This window comes from Cheilinus undulatus, linkage group 13, assembly GCF_018320785.1.
Source record: "Cheilinus undulatus linkage group 13, ASM1832078v1, whole genome shotgun sequence".
NCBI classification, from domain to species: domain Eukaryota; kingdom Metazoa; phylum Chordata; class Actinopteri; order Labriformes; family Labridae; genus Cheilinus; species Cheilinus undulatus.
Window position 1 is genome coordinate 12764704 of NC_054877.1, and position 17992 is coordinate 12782695.

Sequence of the window (17992 nt, forward strand, 5' to 3'; positions counted from 1 at the left end):
GTGATCATCCGATCATGTGTTTATTTACAATAGTTTCATGTTTTATAAATAATGGATTCACCTTATGGAGATCAATGATCACATTGATTACAAACCAGTTATTTAGGAACTGTAATGGGTTCTTAAAGTTACAATAATTCATTAATTAAGTAGCAGTGGTGGTCGATTTATTTTACATAGCTCAGTGTTGCTCAACCCTGTTCAACAAAAGAGCCAAATTGTTACAAAAAAAATGTGCAAAAGCTAAATCTATGTGGTGAAAAGTGACAAAAAATAAGTTGAAAGTAGCAAAAATGGTCAAAAGTGGCAAACAAGGGACAAAACAGGCATAAAATGGCAAAAAAAAAGGTTGAAAAGGGGCAAAACTGATGAAAAAGGGCAAAAACAGGATTAAAGTGGCAAAAAGGAGTGGCAAAAATATGCTAAAAGAAGGAGAAATTGATTAAAAGTGGCAAAAAAAGAAAAAAAAATGGCAATAAGGCCAATGGAAACATACTGGCAAGAAATAAAGGTTGACAAAGCCTACTGTATAAATGTGGGGAAATAAACTTATAAATGGGGGAATAATATTTCAAATTAAGACATAAAAGAGCTACAAATCATCACAAAAGAGCCCCATGTGGCTCAAGAGTCACACGTTGAGTATCACTGACATAACTGTTGCTGCAGGGAGATGCTAACGTGGAATAACCATAGTTTTTGGGAAGTTACAATAAAGCCTGCAATTAATTGTGATTAAAAAATGAGTGAAAATAGTGGTTAAATCATTACCGATGTAAAATATGCATCAGTAGACATCTGAATAGTTTGTTAATCATTTACGAACAATTTAACAATAATCTTGTGGAAGAACCCCTCCTGAATAATAGGGCTAAACAATTTTGGTAAAATAATGTTATTGCAATATTTTTCCCCAATATTGCAACTGTGATTTAAAGTGTGATTATTTCTGAAGTTCCTCATCTTGTGTTCTTCTAAACATAAACAAAATAAATCACTGTATTTTTAAAAAAAAACATGATATTTGGTAGATTAAAAAAAGGCTAAACAATTTAACTGTGATCCTTTTGAGTCACCATTGTATAGATAGGAACAATTATTTTGTGTTTTTCTCATTTTGAATCAGACACACATACAAAAGAAGGAAAGCAGGAATTTTTGCAAAGTGATTCATGATATGTAGTGTAGCATCTCTGCTGCAAAACATTTATTAAACTGGTATTTTGACAAGCATTTCAGGTCAAAGAAATATTGAAACTTCTGCGATTTGAAAATTTCAGTGTGTAATATTGCGATTTAAGCTAAAATTTGATTAAATGCCCAGCCCTACTAAATAACTGGCATGTTGTTCATGTATTAATGGTGAATTCATCATTTATAAAATATGAAAATCAAAAATAAACACGAATAACAGATGAGAAGATGGAGATATTAACCAAGAGAAACCATGTACCAGTGTGTTTAATGACATACAAGTAACTATTAATGTATGAGTAACAGCTGATGAGCACAAACTAATGCTTAGCTAATGCTTAACTAAAACTGAATAGAGTGTAGTTGTTCCAAGTGTTACTGTGAAAACCTGCTTATGTGCCACAAATGTAAACAATTTTATAATTTCTTCATATAAAATCAAGAAAACAATACAAAAAAATAAAAACTGTTATAAAAAATTCAGATAAAATTTTCAAGTAAAACATTGTCTTCAATCTGTGGTGGAGCTCCAAATGTGTCGTTACCGGTTATTTCTTGTATTTAGACACCAGCTGGTTGACTGATAATGTGCTGTCCTTCACTTGACTTCTGATTTCAGGGTTATGTTTGAAGGCAAACACCAACGCTCTGACAGTCCGTCTGTATGAGCTGCTGACTAACCGGGAGCTCTGATGAAAAATCTCTCTCTCGATGTTGTCTATGAGACCAGATTCCTCCTGTAGAGCAGACAGAAATAGGAGGAAAATAAGCGGATGGATTTACACTCATCCTTTTAAAATGCATACCTGTTCAACCACTGACACATATCTAATCAGCCAATAACAAGAAATATTCCCCTTAAGACACAAAAAAATAATTTATAAGGGAGTCTTGGCCAGGACATCATTTGGGCTTGTAGACATGGTCAAAACAATTTGCTTTATGGTTCAAAGTGAGACTCAGGATGGGGCAGAAAAGTGATTTAAGGCACTTTTAATGTGATCTGGCAGGCTTTCATGTTGTTTACGCCAAATTCTGACTCTACCATTTGAGTGTCTCAGCAGAAATTGAGGCTCATCAAACCAGGCAACGTTTTCCAATCTTCTTTCGTCCCATTTTGGTGAGCCTGTGAGTTATAGCCTCAGTTTCCTGTTCTTAGCCGACAGGAATGGCACCCTGTGCAGTTTCATGCTGCTGCAATCCATCTGCTTCAAAGTTCATGTTGTGCATTCAGAGATGCTTTTCTGCATACCTCAGTGGTAATGACTAGCTAGTTGTTTGAGCCTCTAAATGAACCCAAACCAGTCCGGTCATTCTCCTCTGACCTTTGCTGTCAAAAAGGTATTTTGGCTCATTGAACATGCACTCACTGGATATTTTTTCCTTTTTCAGACCCTTCTCTATAAATCCTACAGATAGTTGTGCGTCAGCATCTCAGTAGATCAGCCTATCTGGTGCAAACAACCATGGGACTTTCAAAGTCACTTAAATCACCTCTTGGGACTTTCTAAGTCACTTAAATCACCTCTCTATCTCATTCTGATACTTGGTTTGAACTTCAGCAGTTTGTCTTGACCATGTCTACATGCCTCAGAGCAGTGGTTGCTGCCCTTTAATTTGCTGATTAGATATTTGCATGAACTGGTATACTAAATGAAGTGACTGGTGAATGTTTCAGGAGATTTCAGCGGTCAACCGAGGGAATTTTTCTGCAGTAACAGCGTGCCAAAAGCCAGTTTTTGGTGTGAAATGCAATCCATTTCATAAACTTCAAGTTGTGCTGGCTGTATAAGCAATATAAGCAGACTTTAAAGCAGGTACCATTGAATTTTTAAGTCTTTAGACTAGGCTTTTCACAATTCTAGACTTTTTAACTCTAATATGATTTAGTAAAAATTAAACAATACTATAATCTGTTTTGATACCACAGCAACAAAATGGTATTTTGTGCACTTTAGACAGCATGCAAGAGTTTTATGTCACTTTTTTGATAGAATTATTACTCTCATGCACACTAGTCCTGTGACACAGATATGTTTTCTTAAAGAGTCAGTGCTTTTTAACGCTAAGTATCAAAGTATCAAACATTCTGACAAGCTTACTTTAACATGGACATGATACATCTTGCAGTTCAAAAGATAGAAAAACATAAAAAAAGGAGGATTTACCTCTGATGCAGAGCTAGATTTTTATATTATCAAACTGAGCACACACATTTTTCCACCAATTTGTATTCTAAAAAGATCACAACCGCCATCTTGCAAATGTAAAGTTGAATGCAAATAGAGTTAGAAAATAATTCATAGAATAAAAAGATTTTTACTACTACATAGGACTCCTCAAAGATGCCGTTTTCTCACCTTGACCTCCAGGGCTTCACACATTAGTCTTCTAGCGTTGCTCCGGAGTCCTTCAGATTGTTTGTCGGAGCGCACTTCAATAGACGGCTTATTGGAATTCTCCTCAATGAACGTCCTCCAGTCTGTGTAAACTTTCGCTGCTATTGAACTCACCTCAGGGTCTGGGTGCTTTCGCATTTTGTTGACCGTGTGACCTTAGAGGAGAGAGGTTTTAAACAAGGGTTGAACTCATTAGTGCCACAGGAATTAAACCAAGGGTCCATGGAGTTCAAATGAGGTAAGCATTACTTCAAGTCTATTTAGATCTGATTCAGTTCAGGGGATGATATATCTCTTTATCAAGACACCCATTACATTTTCATTAATCATCTCTTCCAGACACTAGGATGATTTTTCTAAGAATCTATCTTCTATCTCTCCTTCGTTTCTCTTTTATTTTGGAAGGATATAAGAAAGACGTGTGAAGTACATTAACACTGTTCAACATTGCATTAACAATATTAAGGGCAATGAAAGTTACAAAAATGAATATTAGCTTTATCTCACAACTTTGATAGTTATCTGTTCTTCATTTTTTACCTGCTCACGCCACGTGCTTTACTTAAATAAATCCAAATAAACTCCACTTTCTTTACTCCACTAAACTAGCACATATTAATCTGAGTGTAGCTAATAGTCAGCTGAAGCATCACTTCTCTGCATCAAACTAGTATGAAGCATGGCAATCATATACAGGCTTCAATTCAGTGGGGAAGATGTATGCATAAGGCATTAGAAAGCATTCCTTAGAAAGAGATTTTATTTTTGGCAGTAAATTCAGACTTTTGCTCTGTATGGGTGCTGTTGATACCATGACACTTTTCAATAAGATATGTTTAAAGACAATAAAATCTGTCATTTTAAGAAATTGATCATTGAAAAGCACCAAAACTACATATGCTAAACAAGAAATGTGTGTTGAAGAAGAAAGAATCCTTCAAAGTTTGCAAGCAGACTCCTGCACAGTCTACACTGTACAACAACACTGACTACATTTTGGTACTGAAATGTTGCCAATGTGTATGGGCAATTTAACCAGTGTATAAAACTTTATCTGCAATGTTTGATAACTAAAAACAAGCTATTACACTGCAAAAGAGCCAACTTGTAACGCTGAGTGAACAAATTATTAAGTATTCAAAGCACATTTGATAGCTAAACTTGTTCATGCAATGCATTATATTGGGTTTCTTAAAATATGTAAGGTATAAACCAAAAGAAAAGAGTACAGGGTACCCACGCAGACTTTGACTGTTGATGCTGTATTATCAAAACAGTAGCAATAGACCAGTTTTTAATACAGAAGTTATGATGTCTGGTTTATGGCAAGCGTAGCATCACTAATCAAGTAACAATTGAATTAAACCACCTTAGACAGACAGCTCATTAACATTTAAAGCCACAGACACAGAAACAGCTTGTTCTGAGCAGGGCTATGGGGTGTTTTTCAGCAACAAACTTCACAGACATGTTTTTGGGGATCTCTGAGACCAATATAAACTTGTCTTAAAAGGGTCAAATATATGACCTTTAAAATGTGAGCTATGTCCTGTATTAAATACATGTCTGTCTGTGCTTTCACACCCACAGTAATCTGTGTATGTAGTGCTTTTACCCTTGTTTTACCTATTTTGGTGGACTTGAGCACCTCTCTGGATGGGATCTTCTTGCTCAGCTCAGTCAGTGCTGTCAGTAGATTGTCTTTAGTTTGCTCTGGCAACTCCAACATGGACTTGTAGCGCATGATATCCTCAATCACAACCACTCTCTAAAGGATAAAAAGGATTTATATAAAGTAAATGTGTCGAACAGCTGAAATTCCTTTACCAGACCACACATCGTAAAAACTCAGGACTGACAGCTCACCCGTAAAGATTCAATAGTAGTTTGCTTGTAGACTTTTTCATTGCTCCTTGATTTTTTGGGTGATTCTCCTTTAGAAAGTCGAACTACAAACTTGTCCATCTTCAGATACAAAGACGTAAGCTAACAACAAGAACAATAAGTTCAAAAAATTTGATGATAAGATGCTTAAGTTTTGTTTAATCAAATAAAACAGGAGAACTTCATTGGAGCCCAGCTGCTAACTGATGTTAGCTGTCAGCTAGCATTGTCCTGCTAAGTCTCAGTTTAAATTAAAGAGCCCCAATAAAAGCACTAATGGTCTGTCCAGGAATAGAGCTCTATTCTCCGCTTATAGGTCTGCAAAAGTTGCCTTGAAACGAGAAACCATGAACTACCTTTAACGTTAAGCTAGCAATAGCTGGGCGACTATTGTAAAGAGATGCAACTACTGATGCCTTCAAGTACTGTCGGAAATTACACAGAACGCTGTGGATTCTAAGCTCAAACATAATCATATGATGCAACTGTTGATAAAGAATGACAATGCATGTTTACAGTTGGCATTTTTACATTTAAATGCTTTAGAAAAACCTGGATTCAACAAGCTTTAAGTAAGTAAATAATTACAAAGTAACTTTATGATACTTTAATCCTAAGTATTAACTTCTAAAATACACCATACTTATGATTCTGGGGACTTGTCACAGTGGGGACAATATTCTATCTGCAAAAAAAAAAACAATTTGTTTTTCGCTGGCCAAACAACTGCTATTGAATTTAGGCATTTGAATTTATTTTGGACAGTGCTTCCCAAAACATAGGCCGGGGCCCTAAGGTGGGCCCCACAGGTACTGTAGTGGACTGCAAGAGGACATTTACAATAATTAGAAATGAAGAAATCAAAAATGATTAATAAATAAATCATGCTTTAAATCATCATAAAATACTTGATTACATGTTGTCATTTATGGTCTCAAAAGTTAAAAAAAAAAAAAAACACTGCAAGAAACTTTAACTCATTTCACCTTTTTATCATTTATATTTTTCTTATGCATACAACCAGACAACTGGTGTCTTATTAACTGGTGACAGTTAATAGACTACACTGCAGTTTGCTTCCAGGTTTTAAGAATTTATCATTCTCTTCAGAGACATTATTGCTTCTTTGGAAAAGTTTGCAGGGCTGCCAGGTACATTTACAGAGATAGATAACTTTTAGGGGAAAAAAATTAAGGGACGTTTTAGATGCCTGATTCAAACAAAATAAATGGCACATTAATTGCGTTTTTTGAAGATAAAATGATATAATGTGCATTATTACTGTGTGTTTTATCTGAAAATCTACAAAATTATATTCTGGGTCTGTTGTCTCTTACCATTGTATTGGAATCTTTACGTTTACCAGGAGTCATTGAACATTGCATAGGTATTACGTAACATTCTCGCGAGGGTTAAGTTCCCGCGAGAATTGCAAACCCTGTTAGAAGGAGGAAGAAGAGCGTGTTGTTTGTTTGGATTTTTGCAGGCACAATGGGGACCTTTTCTAACTTTGTCGTTATTTTAGGACACTTTGTCCTTCTTTCTTCAACATTAGCTTCGTCTGATGTGTTCAACAGCGTGTTGGGAAACACAGCATCCTGTCACAAGTCGTGTGAAATGACATACAGTTTGCACACGTATCCGTCGGTGAGTACAGATCTCTGTGAGGAAAGTAATGTCTGCTAACGTTAGCTAACGTTCACACAGTTTGGTAAGAACAACCAGCCTGTGTTTATCACTTCGTTACGGCGTCTTTTGAGCTGAATGTACGGTGAAATTGATCGTGCGTCATTTTCATGGGTTTGCCAAGATATTTCAATGCTCCTATGGTGTGTTTTGAAGGAGGACGAACTGTACGCCTGTCAGAGAGGTTGCCGTCTGTTCTCCATTTGTCAGTTTGTTCGTGACAGTGAGGATCTGAATCAGACCAAGTCTGAATGTGAATCAAGTAAGTTGTGCAATTAGCCTTTGACCCATTTTTTCACCTCTTTAAACTTGGCCTGGTCTTTTCATATAAGCTGGTAACAAGTGCGCATGCATATAATTAGCTTGATGTTTACACTCATCGCCATAACAGGCAGGGCTCTCTTGAGAGCAGCACTCAGTTTCCTGTCTAATGTCCTGTGTCTCCATTTCTTTTTGCTTCACAACCTTTTAAACTTCCACAGCCTGTCGTGAGGCCTACTCTCAGACTGATGAGCAGTATGCATGCAACCTGGGCTGTCAGAACCAGCTTCCATTTGCTGAGAAGCGAAATGAACAGGTACTAAACAGCTCCCATTGGTATGTATGCATGCAAAATGCAAATCAAGAACAGTGTGTTTTTATTATCTTAAAAAAAATCAATACTCTTGATCATTTTTGATACTACATGTTGAAAAATGATACAATCTCTTTTATTTCGATAATAAATGGTAATGAAAAGTGCCCAACTCTTAAAAACTACATCTTTAAACACTTTATAGATTGAAAAGATTAAAAAAATATTGATATCATATCCCCTTAAAAAAATTTTTTGAAGTCATACATTTATGACATTGTAAAGTCAAAAATTTGATTGAATCAAATATGAAAACAGTAGTTGGATAGCCCCAGTTTACAGAACTGTCTTTTCTGAGTCCACAGAATAATGAAAATGTGATCATTTTGGGCTAAAATCACAAGTATTTCCTTACTTAACTGTCCTATTTAGAAGAATTATTTAAATAAGGCTCTCAGCTCCAAGATTTGTGCAAAGAAAATAGCTTGAAGTAGTCCCTAAGGAAAAAAGGTTGGGAACCACTGCCCTAGGTCATGCCAAGTTCTGCCACATCCACCCCTTACTCCGCCCTCAAGGTGTGGACTGTTATTTTTTCAGCAGATTATTTTCTCATGCCTCGGATTAAGCAAGGACATCCAGAGCATGACTGGGGTTGTGTCGGTCCCCCTTCCCGCTCAGTGATGCCATCAGGGAGGCTTACTCATCACATATATGTCCAACTTCAGCCTCAACTTTTGGCCCAAATATAAGAAAATACTGCTCACTACTGTACAAAATATAGACAGTATTAACATTTAAATTGAGATACAGAGAAATGACTGATAACAGTGAGTAAAAACTATAATATTGATAATAAAAAATATTTATTATTTATAAATCAGTTATATTGGTTACCTTTTTCCCCTGCCTGTATTTTTTAATTACAAATTTTGAACCTCTAAAACGTGTCAAAAATGTTGACTATGATCATTCAGTGTTAAATTGTCTGGATTTTTTTTTAAAGATTGGAGAGCATGGTCCAATACCAGCAAAATGTAGAACAGGCTGTACATTTAGATTAAAAAATGAAAGACAAGAATGGTTTTAGTACAATAAACACAATGCTTTTCCTGCAGTGCAGACCATCTGCAAGAATTTGCCTGCAATAATTTGAAAATAAAAACTAGCAATTACCCAACAACATTTGGTTCCTTAGACCTCTACTCTTAGGACTGAAAGGTTAATTGTATTGACGTTGCAATATGGCCTACTGCAATTTTAAAGTCACAGTAGGTACAGTGTCCTTTAAAGTGAAATGTGTGTCAGATCCATTTTAAGTACTTTTTAATTAAAATGTTTTGCAGCAGAGATATCCTGATGCACATTTTATGCACAGATGCAATAGTAAAGTATCTTAGGTGGTTCAGAAATAGCAAAAAATTATCTTCAATCATGTTTATACTTTTACATATACTTAAACTTTTAGTATAAGTCAAAATAAAAGCAATTCAGTAGTTTTTCAAAATTGCTCAGTCCCATCTGCTTTTGTGTCTTGGTATCAACGGGTATCTTTTGAAAGTTTAAAATGAAAATGTAAAGACATTCCTGTGTTTTCTCTTTTCCAGCTGGAAGCCATGATGCCAAGAATTCACCTGCTCTACCCCCTGAGTTTTGTGAGAGGAATTTGGGGAGACATCATGAATCAGGCCCACAGCTTCATAACCTCTTCATGGACTTTCTACTTGCAGGCTGATGACGGCAAAATTGTAATTTTCCAGGTGAGTTGTACAGTTGGATAAATGAATTTGACATCCAAAACTAGCACTGTATATGCAAAGTGCACAGCTCATCGTGTGAAGGGAGAACATCCCTAACAGCTGTGCTTTGTCTCTTGATTTACAGTCCGAGCCACAAGTCAGGTTTTTCTCCCTGTTCGATGCAGAAAAAGAAGAGAAAGAGGAGCCACAGAGAAGCTGTAAGACCCATGTAACATACAGAATTTGTAAAATTCTTTATTTTCCTCCGTTTAGTTAGTTTTTACAAAGAAAAATACTAAAAGCTTCATTAAAAGTATTACCTTTGTATATAATAACCTTAAGTTCAATCTTCAATGTCCCAAAATACACAAACGAGCTGCATAGTCGCTCTGAGTGACCGGACTGTTAATTAATAGGAACATGGGATTAAAGGTTATTTTACTCAATCTTTCAAGGACCACTCTGCTGCAGTCAAAACTGTCTGGAACATCATAAATCTTTTAATCTATGGCTGAAAATAGTTGCAGACCAATGTACAGTTTGTTCCTTTTTTATTTAGGTTAGCTAAGGACTACATCACCCTGCTATTTCTGGACAATTACAGAACCATTTTAGAATGAAAGTATTTATTTCAGTCAGTTTTTCAGGTTGAAAAACCACATGGCCTTAGGTGCCATAGGCTGAGTGATAATTAAAGACGTTGTTAAATTAAAAGTTTGGAGAAGGAGAATCAAAAGGCAGGCCATCACTAAGAAAGAGGACAGGGTTTTCCAGAGTTATTTTTGGAATTTTATGCCTTTATTTTGATAAAACAGTGGATAGAGTCAGAAACAAGGGAGAGAGGGTGGGTAAGGACATGCAGAAAAGGAGCCATTTAAACCTTGGCTGCCTACTTTAAGGACAATAGCCTCTATCGGCAAAAATTTTGCCAACCATTTGAAGTCTTGTAATTGTTTGTATATGTGCAAAAAGAGAGCTCTTATGGACAGTATAAAGAAAAATGGCTTCAAGGAGAGATTCGGTCCTCTGCAACTTTCTAATGAAAATGTATCTGATTACAGCATGAAAACACTGCCAGTGTTGGATTACAGAAAGTTACAACTTTGTCGCACAGGTCTGTTACACTATGCTTGCCCCTTTAGGGACAAAAAAAATTGAGGGGAAGGTATTACGAGACAGGCTAGTACATAGGGTGGTCAGGACACTAGACTTTTAAATGTTCCATTGACCATCCATCGATTTAGGAGTAAATCAAACCTGATATACAAATATAGTCACTTTTCTTTTCATGTGCATGAGTAGAAGAGAGAAAAGTGGATTGACAATTAGTAGCTAGATCTATGAAGACAAGAGAGAAAAAGATCAAGATGGTACACAAATGATCCAAAATGTGTCTTGTTCTTATGAGGTGTTTCCAACCATTTTGCCTGTTCTCAGTCAAGAGGAGCAGGAGAGGAAGTTCAAGAGAAAATCTAGATTTTCTTTTTTTTTTTTTTTTTTTTTTTTTTTTCAAATCTACGTTTTCCCACAAATACAAACAGTCAATTAGATTGATTTATTGCCAAGGCATCCATCCATTTTCCCCCTTATCCAAGGCCAGGTCGAAATGGTAGCAGGCTAAACAGGTCAGCACGGACCTCCCTCTCCAAGGCAGAGTTCTCCAACTCTGCCTGGGAGCGGTCCAAGGCATTCCAAGTCCAGACAGAATCTCTAACCTCTCCGGCAATTTTTGAGTCTTTCCTCGGTTTTCCTCATAAGTTGACTTGCCCGGTAAACGTCCACAGGGGAGTGACTGGGAGGCATCCAGATCGGATGCCTGAACCACTTCTGCTGACTCCTTCATTTTATTTATTTATTTATTTATTTATTTGAAAGGGAAAGTGCACATTAATGAACAAACATACAAAGTACATACTATAAATGTGCCAGAATTAGCAAAAATGCTAATTTTTGTCTGTTGTCCCTTGACAGGTCACAAAATTAGATGCAGAAACATTAAAAATTTCACTGACACCCAATATTATACATTTCAGGACATGGCACCCGATATTGGATGCAATTGGCTAAGCATACTGTCTAAGCATACTGCAGTTCAGACATTGTGAAGGAGCTTACTTGCAGTTTGTGATGGACCCATTCTTCTTTCCCAAATCTCATAAATTTGCAACGTTTTTGTGTTTTGTTTAATCGGCAACCTGCACACAGGGGTTTTGGAGGCATTAGTGTAGCTCTAGCATCTTTATGAGACTCGTGTTGACCCGTGCAAATGTTATATATTGCAGGGTATCAAAATATTTTTTATATCTTGCCAGTATGTGGTTGGTTTTGGTCCTTTGGAGACTTAAATCACAAGAAAAGGGAAAGCAAAATAATCATTATTTTGATTGATAAAATCTGTATTATAAAAAAATCCCTAACATAAAATATACAGTATTTCTAGTGCAGCCACAAGCCTTGCAATAAAAAATGGAAAGTAAAAATCAGATGTATTTTTATAGATATATTTTTTTCTCCTTTTAGTGCCCAGCTTTGGCAGCCCAATTTACAAGGATTACCAGGCATCTTTCATCCAGGAGAGGGACAGAGATTTAACTGGAGACCGCAGCTACGATGACGATTACAACCTCTTCAGCTGTCTTTCAAGGTTGCTTACCAAACATTTCTGTTCCTTTTCTACTTCAGAAAGCATCCTGACATTTACAGAAACAGATATCTGATCTTAGTGGGGCCACCAAAGCTAAATATTTGCTCTCTCTTTCTCAGAAACTCTTGGCTACCAGGCTATATCCTCACCACAACCCTGATCCTGTCTGTGCTGGTCCTCATCTGGATCTGCTGTGCAACTGCTGCAACTGCTGTAGACCAGTATGTACCTGCTGAGGTAAGCACTGTGTTTTCCTTTTTTTATTTTCTCGCTGACTTTTTGAGCCCTTCATGCACCCTTTCTGTGAGTGGGCATCTCTGCAAACAACATGAGGGAATTACCCATAGTTCATTGCATTGTGACGTATGATAGGGATTCTCAGGGCATGCCCGCTGGTAAACGCTACAAAAGTGAAGTGAAAAGAGCGAAATTGTAAACAAAAAACATGGAAGGTGCAAAAAGGTGTATTTTTCCAGTAAGTGTATTATATAAAACAGCCTTTATCCACTGAGAAAACAGGTCTATAAGTGAGGCACGCTTGTTTTTAAACATTTTTGGCTGAATTTTAATCATTCCTGTTTCTACCACTTCGAGCCCTTGCAGCCTCACTCACTCAATCACTTTCCAGGTGTAGCCAGTTAAGTCAATGAGGGCTCAGGGTTTAGGGAGGAGTTTGAGATTCAGCCAGTCAGTCACAGTGCTGACATTGAGACAAGTAATCACAATCACACCAGTTAACATAACCAGCATGTTTTTGATCTGTGGGGAGAAGCTGGAGAAAAATTCAATTTTGAACTTGCAAACTTCACACAGAAAGGCCTTGTCCAGCCCAGATTTGAACCAGGAACCTTCTAACTGTGAGGTGCCAGCACTAAACACCACACTACTGTGGAGCTCTGAACTTAGTATAAAGACTGGAAACAAAGGGACAGAACACTTTCCTGAGGTTGTAGGCTCACAGTTTCTGGTAAAGCCCTAAGCTGGAAAAATGAAACTGTCAGCGCACAAAATGTCCCCTAATGTCCTTAAATGTCTTCTAATCTGGGCAGAGACAGCCAAGAGCTGCCATCAAGGTTGCAGAAGATGAGCAGAAATGCAATATGTACAGGACATAAAGTGCATTTTCCAAATAAACTTTTTTTTCTTACAAAAGATTATTACTACAAAAGGGTTTGAACTTATTTTAACAATATATTTGAAATAATAGATATAATTAATGATGTTAAATCATATAAAATTTCTTTGTTTATGGAAAACATCCCACAACCCCCTTCACTGTATCACAGCCTCACTAGGGGTCCTAACCCCCACTTTGGGAACCACTGGGATAGCAGATCTTGTGCAGGATCTAAAGTTTAAATGTCCATAAAAGACAGTTTATTTTTTGTATATTTAATGATTCTTTACAAATTGGCAACGTTGTGACGTGCTTCTGGCAAAAAAAATCACCTTCCTGTTGCACACCCACCTCTCTGACCTGCCCATAATATAGATATTGTACAATGCCAAAACTACAGATTCTCTCAAAATAATAGTATTAGTAAATACTCAAATCATTGAAACAATAAAACTAGTAATATCAATCTCAATTCTCAAGTATCTTCCCCCAAAAATAGCAAATAAATAAAGAAGAGGACAGGGTTCCAAGGCCCCTCCTGCTCAGTATTAGTGACTCTCAGGTTGTCACCTTTTGCTGTATAGTGTTAAGATAGCTGGCTTCAAAAGCTCTGCACATATTTATAAGTAGCATTGATCCTCTCACACACTGAGAGACCCCTCACATGATAAAAGTAGGCTCACCAAACTCTTAGAGATTAATTCACCAACAAGCAGAGTCTCCACTCAAAACACCAAATTTTGTGAGGTCAAATGTGACTTTAGAGTAAACAAGCTAAATGTGACTAGCTGTCAGTAACCACCTCTATACATTTTACATTGCAGTTGCAATTGTGGTTCATCTCCTGTCGTTGTTAGTGTGATTGTGGTTTCAGGGGACAATTTCATAAAGTAGGTTAAGAGCAAACCTTGAGTGTCTTACCCTGAAATGAGGGAAATTTAGAGATTTACGTTTCAGCGAAGGAGGAAACAAACCAAGAATGAGGGATTCAAATCTATTTCACAAGAAGAGGAAACTTAAGCTCTAAGTCAGTTACTACAGCAACCGTGCCTGTAAAGCTAACCTGGTCTGGAGCAGGTTTTTTAAAATGATCCCGCAGTTTCTCTCTGTCTCCTCCCTCTGATAGAGCCAGAAAAACACTTTCATTTCTGCATTCTTTCTTACATTCTTTCAGTTTATATCAGGTGCTTTTTTTATGTTTATTCTGAATATAGATCCATGTTGTTTCATATGAATATAAAGACAGTACACTGCATTAAACATATTTTTATTGAGCATTGTATGCTGTTGTCAAAGAACACAGATGAAGGGGCTATATTACTCCACATGAAGTTAAGATCACTCTTAACACGTCACATCACAGGAAAATCTGTCAAGATAGTCTTAAGGGAATCACGATGAAAATCCACATGATTATCTTGTGGTGTGTGCCAGGGTTTTGCGAGAAAGTTGATTGTAATTACTTTTAATATAAAAAGAAGTCCAGAAGTGCAGTTAAAATGAATGATCTGATCAAATTCAAGGTTATGTTGTTAACTTTGGAGCTCTATTAATGTCTGTGATGCTTAGTGCGGAGCTCATAGTGATTAATGTTGGGTCTTCATAATAATATTAATATATCAAAGAGTGCAATCTAGACTGGATGTTTGAGAGTCAGAGGCAAAAATGATGAAAAGGGCACTTAATATGTGCAGTGGGGTATCATAGTTCAAAAAGTTGTTATTTATAGTTAATTTACAGTGAAATAGTTAAAAATTCTGGTTAAGAAAATTAAGGGAGCATCAACATTTAATGAATATGTTAAAGCACACAGAAGCCAAAACTGGATGGATTGAAGAGGTGTTGGGAGAGGAACCTGGATCAGGAGATCTCAGAGGATAACTGGAAAAAATGATTTTCGTCCTGGTTCTCCATTCACGTGAAGCACAATCACAACTAATTTTTAATACAATTTTGAACAGATCCGATTGGTCTCCCTTCAAAGTAGCACAACTTAAACAGTGACACACGTCCAGTCAGCAGCTGGTGTGCACATTCACCTCCCATCCAATCAGGATGCACCACACCTGGAGAACAGCGGAAAGTGGAGGACGCACACACAGAGAGGGAGGAGGAAAAACATTGCTCCTCAACACATTAACATTAGAAGAAATAAACAATAGATGATGAAACAAAGATGATGATCAAAGATAAAGATGTGTGAAAAGCTAACAAATTTGAATTTTTCCTTTTCTCTTTCAGAAACTGAGCATCTACGGAGACAGAGATTACATAAACGAACAGAAGCTGATTCCTTACCCAGCATCCTCCCTGCTGATCATCACCTCCAAAGACCAGGAGGAAGAGGCTGGGCCGCTACCTCCCAAAGTGAACCTGGATCAGTCCAACATCTAGATGCCAAAGATGTAGCAAAAAAAAAAAAAAAAAGAAAAGGGATTTCCTCCTCTCTGAATAGTCTTAGATGATTTTTATCCTCTGGCACTAGACCTGTGCTTCTTGTGGTCTAATCAGGAGTAAACCTGCAGCACATTTTGATATGATGCATCGTTCCCCTTTTTAAGCTTTTAAAACTGGAATGATGGAAGGGTGATTTTTCTGTATATTGGTATGATTGAGGCATTAAAGGGATGGCAGAAATATAGGGACTGGGGCTTTCCCTACTTTTTGATTTGTGCTTTAGTTGTGTGGTTATGTGCTTATTTTATTAAATCACGTTTAAATGAATTATTTGTGTATTTGAAGTGATCCAGGCTTAACCCCAACTTGTGAAAATATGGCTGTCACCCAGTTTGTTCTTACATTTCTACTGCAGCCAGGTGATATTGAATTTTACTATAAATTTCATGCTTTAAATTTTAATTTATAGTGATGGTACAAACGGTAAGTCTTTTTCTGCTTCATTGATGTCTGTTTACCTAATGATGGGTCAGAATTAAATGCAATAAAGTGAAGTTGTGACATGAGTGTGATTATTTTAACAGTTTAATACCAGTGCTGACTAACAGTGGTTGTCTTTTAACTTTTGAATGCGTAACTTTTGAAAACATAAGAATCAAACCGCTCTCCTGCAGTTATTTCGATCTCTGGCATTTTATTGCAGTGTATTTAGTGCTTCCTTTTGCTATCTATGTAAAGCTGTGGTGACCATTTATTGCTGAGAGGGTTTAAACGTAGTCATTTTGTGTTATTTTCTCTCTGCTCAGCAGCCACTTGTTTATACTAGACTGCAGAAAATAGCACTGGTTTCCTGTGCTATTGGATATTGAGCCGTCTGGTGGTGTACGATATCTTGAATTCCACAGTCTACCTTAGAGAGTGTATAATTTTCTCATAATGGGCTCTTTTCCTACTTTCAGTCCAGTCTACAATGGATTTTCTCCTCAATTCACATCGTCGTAGCGTGAATAGTCTCAGAACTTGACTTTAAAATATGTGATAATTGAAATCTGTTTGACATGCCAGAGAAGCAGGGATTATAAAGCAAATAAATGGTATAATTCACAGCTGAATTAACCTGCTGGGGGGCCTAAGGGTAAAAACAAGCAGATAGGCCCCCAGTTGACCCCCTTTCTTTCTCTGTACAATTTTCTGCGTTGAAGTACTCCATAGCCTCCAGGGTTTGTTGTGTGGTGATGTGATTTAGAAGGGAGCTGCTCAGACTTTACACATCAAAGTCTGTTTATGGGTCGCTGGGAGTGCAATTGTATAATATACACTCAAAATAAGTCTATAAAGCTTTTGTGGCATTTGAAGGGGTTAAGCAAAATCTGTGATGTTGCAGGTGATGTCACTCTGGCTGAAGATCTGGATGAATTTGAAAATTAAGAACTCTTAAGAAGAAGTGAGCTCTCAACCCATGCATTCCAGACTTCTCCTCAGTCTGTTGTTGAAATAGCCAATGAGGGAGATATACATCAGAATTTTTGATCTTATCTACAGCCATGTGCTGTTGGAAAACCTTCTGACTGAAATTATGAAACAGCTCCTCTGTTCATAACAACTTAGAAAAATAAGATGAATAAGACAAAACTATTTTACAAAAGTCTTTAAAAACTGATGGGCTATTACAGCCCTGTTTCCAAAATACTTGGGGCGCTGTGCAATGTGAATAATGAAATGATTTGCAAATGTCAAACTCATTCACTACAGACCATAACATCAGATGTTGAAACAGACATTTTACTACTTGAAAAAAAGGCTAATTTTTAATTTGATGGCAGCAACACATCTCAAAAAAAGAAGTGACAGGCAAACAAAAGGCTGGAAAATTAAGTTGTACTAATGAAAACAGCTGGATGAGCGTTCTGCAACTAAATAGGTTAATTGGCAATAGGTCAGTAACATGACTTGGTGTAAAAAAAATCATTTTAGTGATGCAGTGTCTCTCAGAAGTAAAGATGGGCAGAGGTTCACCAATCTGTGAAAAGATTCAGAGGAACTGGAGAAATCTTTGCACAAGGCACAAGGCTGAGGGTCAGTGTTGTGTGTTTGTGATCTTTGGGCACTCAGCCAGAACTGTATTAAAAACAGGCATGATTCTTTACTGGAAATCATTGCATGGGCTCAGGAACACTTTCAGAAATCCCCATCTTGTCAACATGATTCACTGTGCCATCCACAAATGCATGTTATGCAAAAAAGTAGCCATATGTGAATGTGATTCAGAAAGGTGGCTGTCTTCTCTGGGCCAAAGCACAGGGGAAAGTTCAAAAGGCTGCATCTTGAACAGTAAGGGGCTGCATTAGTGGAAAGGCACTA

General features: G+C 37.0%; 2 protein-coding genes across 2 annotated transcripts; one reads left to right on the forward strand and one right to left on the reverse strand.

The window, feature by feature from the left end:
* Positions 1-363: 363 nt before the first annotated feature.
* On the reverse strand, positions 364-5894 carry tceanc2 (transcription elongation factor A (SII) N-terminal and central domain containing 2). Its single transcript, XM_041802598.1, has 5 exons — positions 5834-5894; positions 5460-5579; positions 5220-5361; positions 3555-3748; positions 364-1931 (listed from the first exon to the last, which is right to left on the reverse strand). The coding sequence occupies exons 2-5, from the start codon at positions 5556-5558 to the stop codon at positions 1743-1745; spliced, it is 624 nt and encodes a 207-aa protein (XP_041658532.1). The 5' UTR covers positions 5559-5579; positions 5834-5894; the 3' UTR covers positions 364-1742.
* A 1011-nt stretch (positions 5895-6905) lies between these two features.
* tmem59 (transmembrane protein 59) lies at positions 6906-16185 on the forward strand. Its single transcript, XM_041802473.1, has 8 exons — positions 6906-7124; positions 7320-7425; positions 7646-7740; positions 9342-9494; positions 9619-9691; positions 11994-12117; positions 12237-12354; positions 15476-16185. The coding sequence occupies exons 1-8, from the start codon at positions 6969-6971 to the stop codon at positions 15626-15628; spliced, it is 978 nt and encodes a 325-aa protein (XP_041658407.1). The 5' UTR covers positions 6906-6968; the 3' UTR covers positions 15629-16185.
* The last annotated feature ends 1807 nt before the right edge of the window (positions 16186-17992 follow it).

What these genes read in the sequence shown, in the direction of transcription:
- tceanc2 (XM_041802598.1), bottom strand. Translation starts at nt 5,558, where the DNA reads ATGGACAAGTTTGTAGTTCGACTTTCTAAAGGAGAATCACCCAAAAAA. An exon ending in GCTCAAGTCCACCAAAATAG is followed by an intron (nt 3,749 to 5,219) that starts GTAAAACAAGGG and finishes CTCTCCTCTAAG; the next exon opens with GTCACACGGTCAACAAAATG. An exon ending in GTGAAGCCCTGGAGGTCAAG is followed by an intron (nt 1,932 to 3,554) that starts GTGAGAAAACGG and finishes TCTGCTCTACAG; the next exon opens with GAGGAATCTGGTCTCATAGA.
- tmem59 (XM_041802473.1), top strand. Translation starts at nt 6,969, where the DNA reads ATGGGGACCTTTTCTAACTTTGTCGTTATTTTAGGACACTTTGTCCTT. An exon ending in CAAGTCTGAATGTGAATCAA is followed by an intron (nt 7,426 to 7,645) that starts GTAAGTTGTGCA and finishes AAACTTCCACAG; the next exon opens with CCTGTCGTGAGGCCTACTCT. An exon ending in GCAAAATTGTAATTTTCCAG is followed by an intron (nt 9,495 to 9,618) that starts GTGAGTTGTACA and finishes CTTGATTTACAG; the next exon opens with TCCGAGCCACAAGTCAGGTT.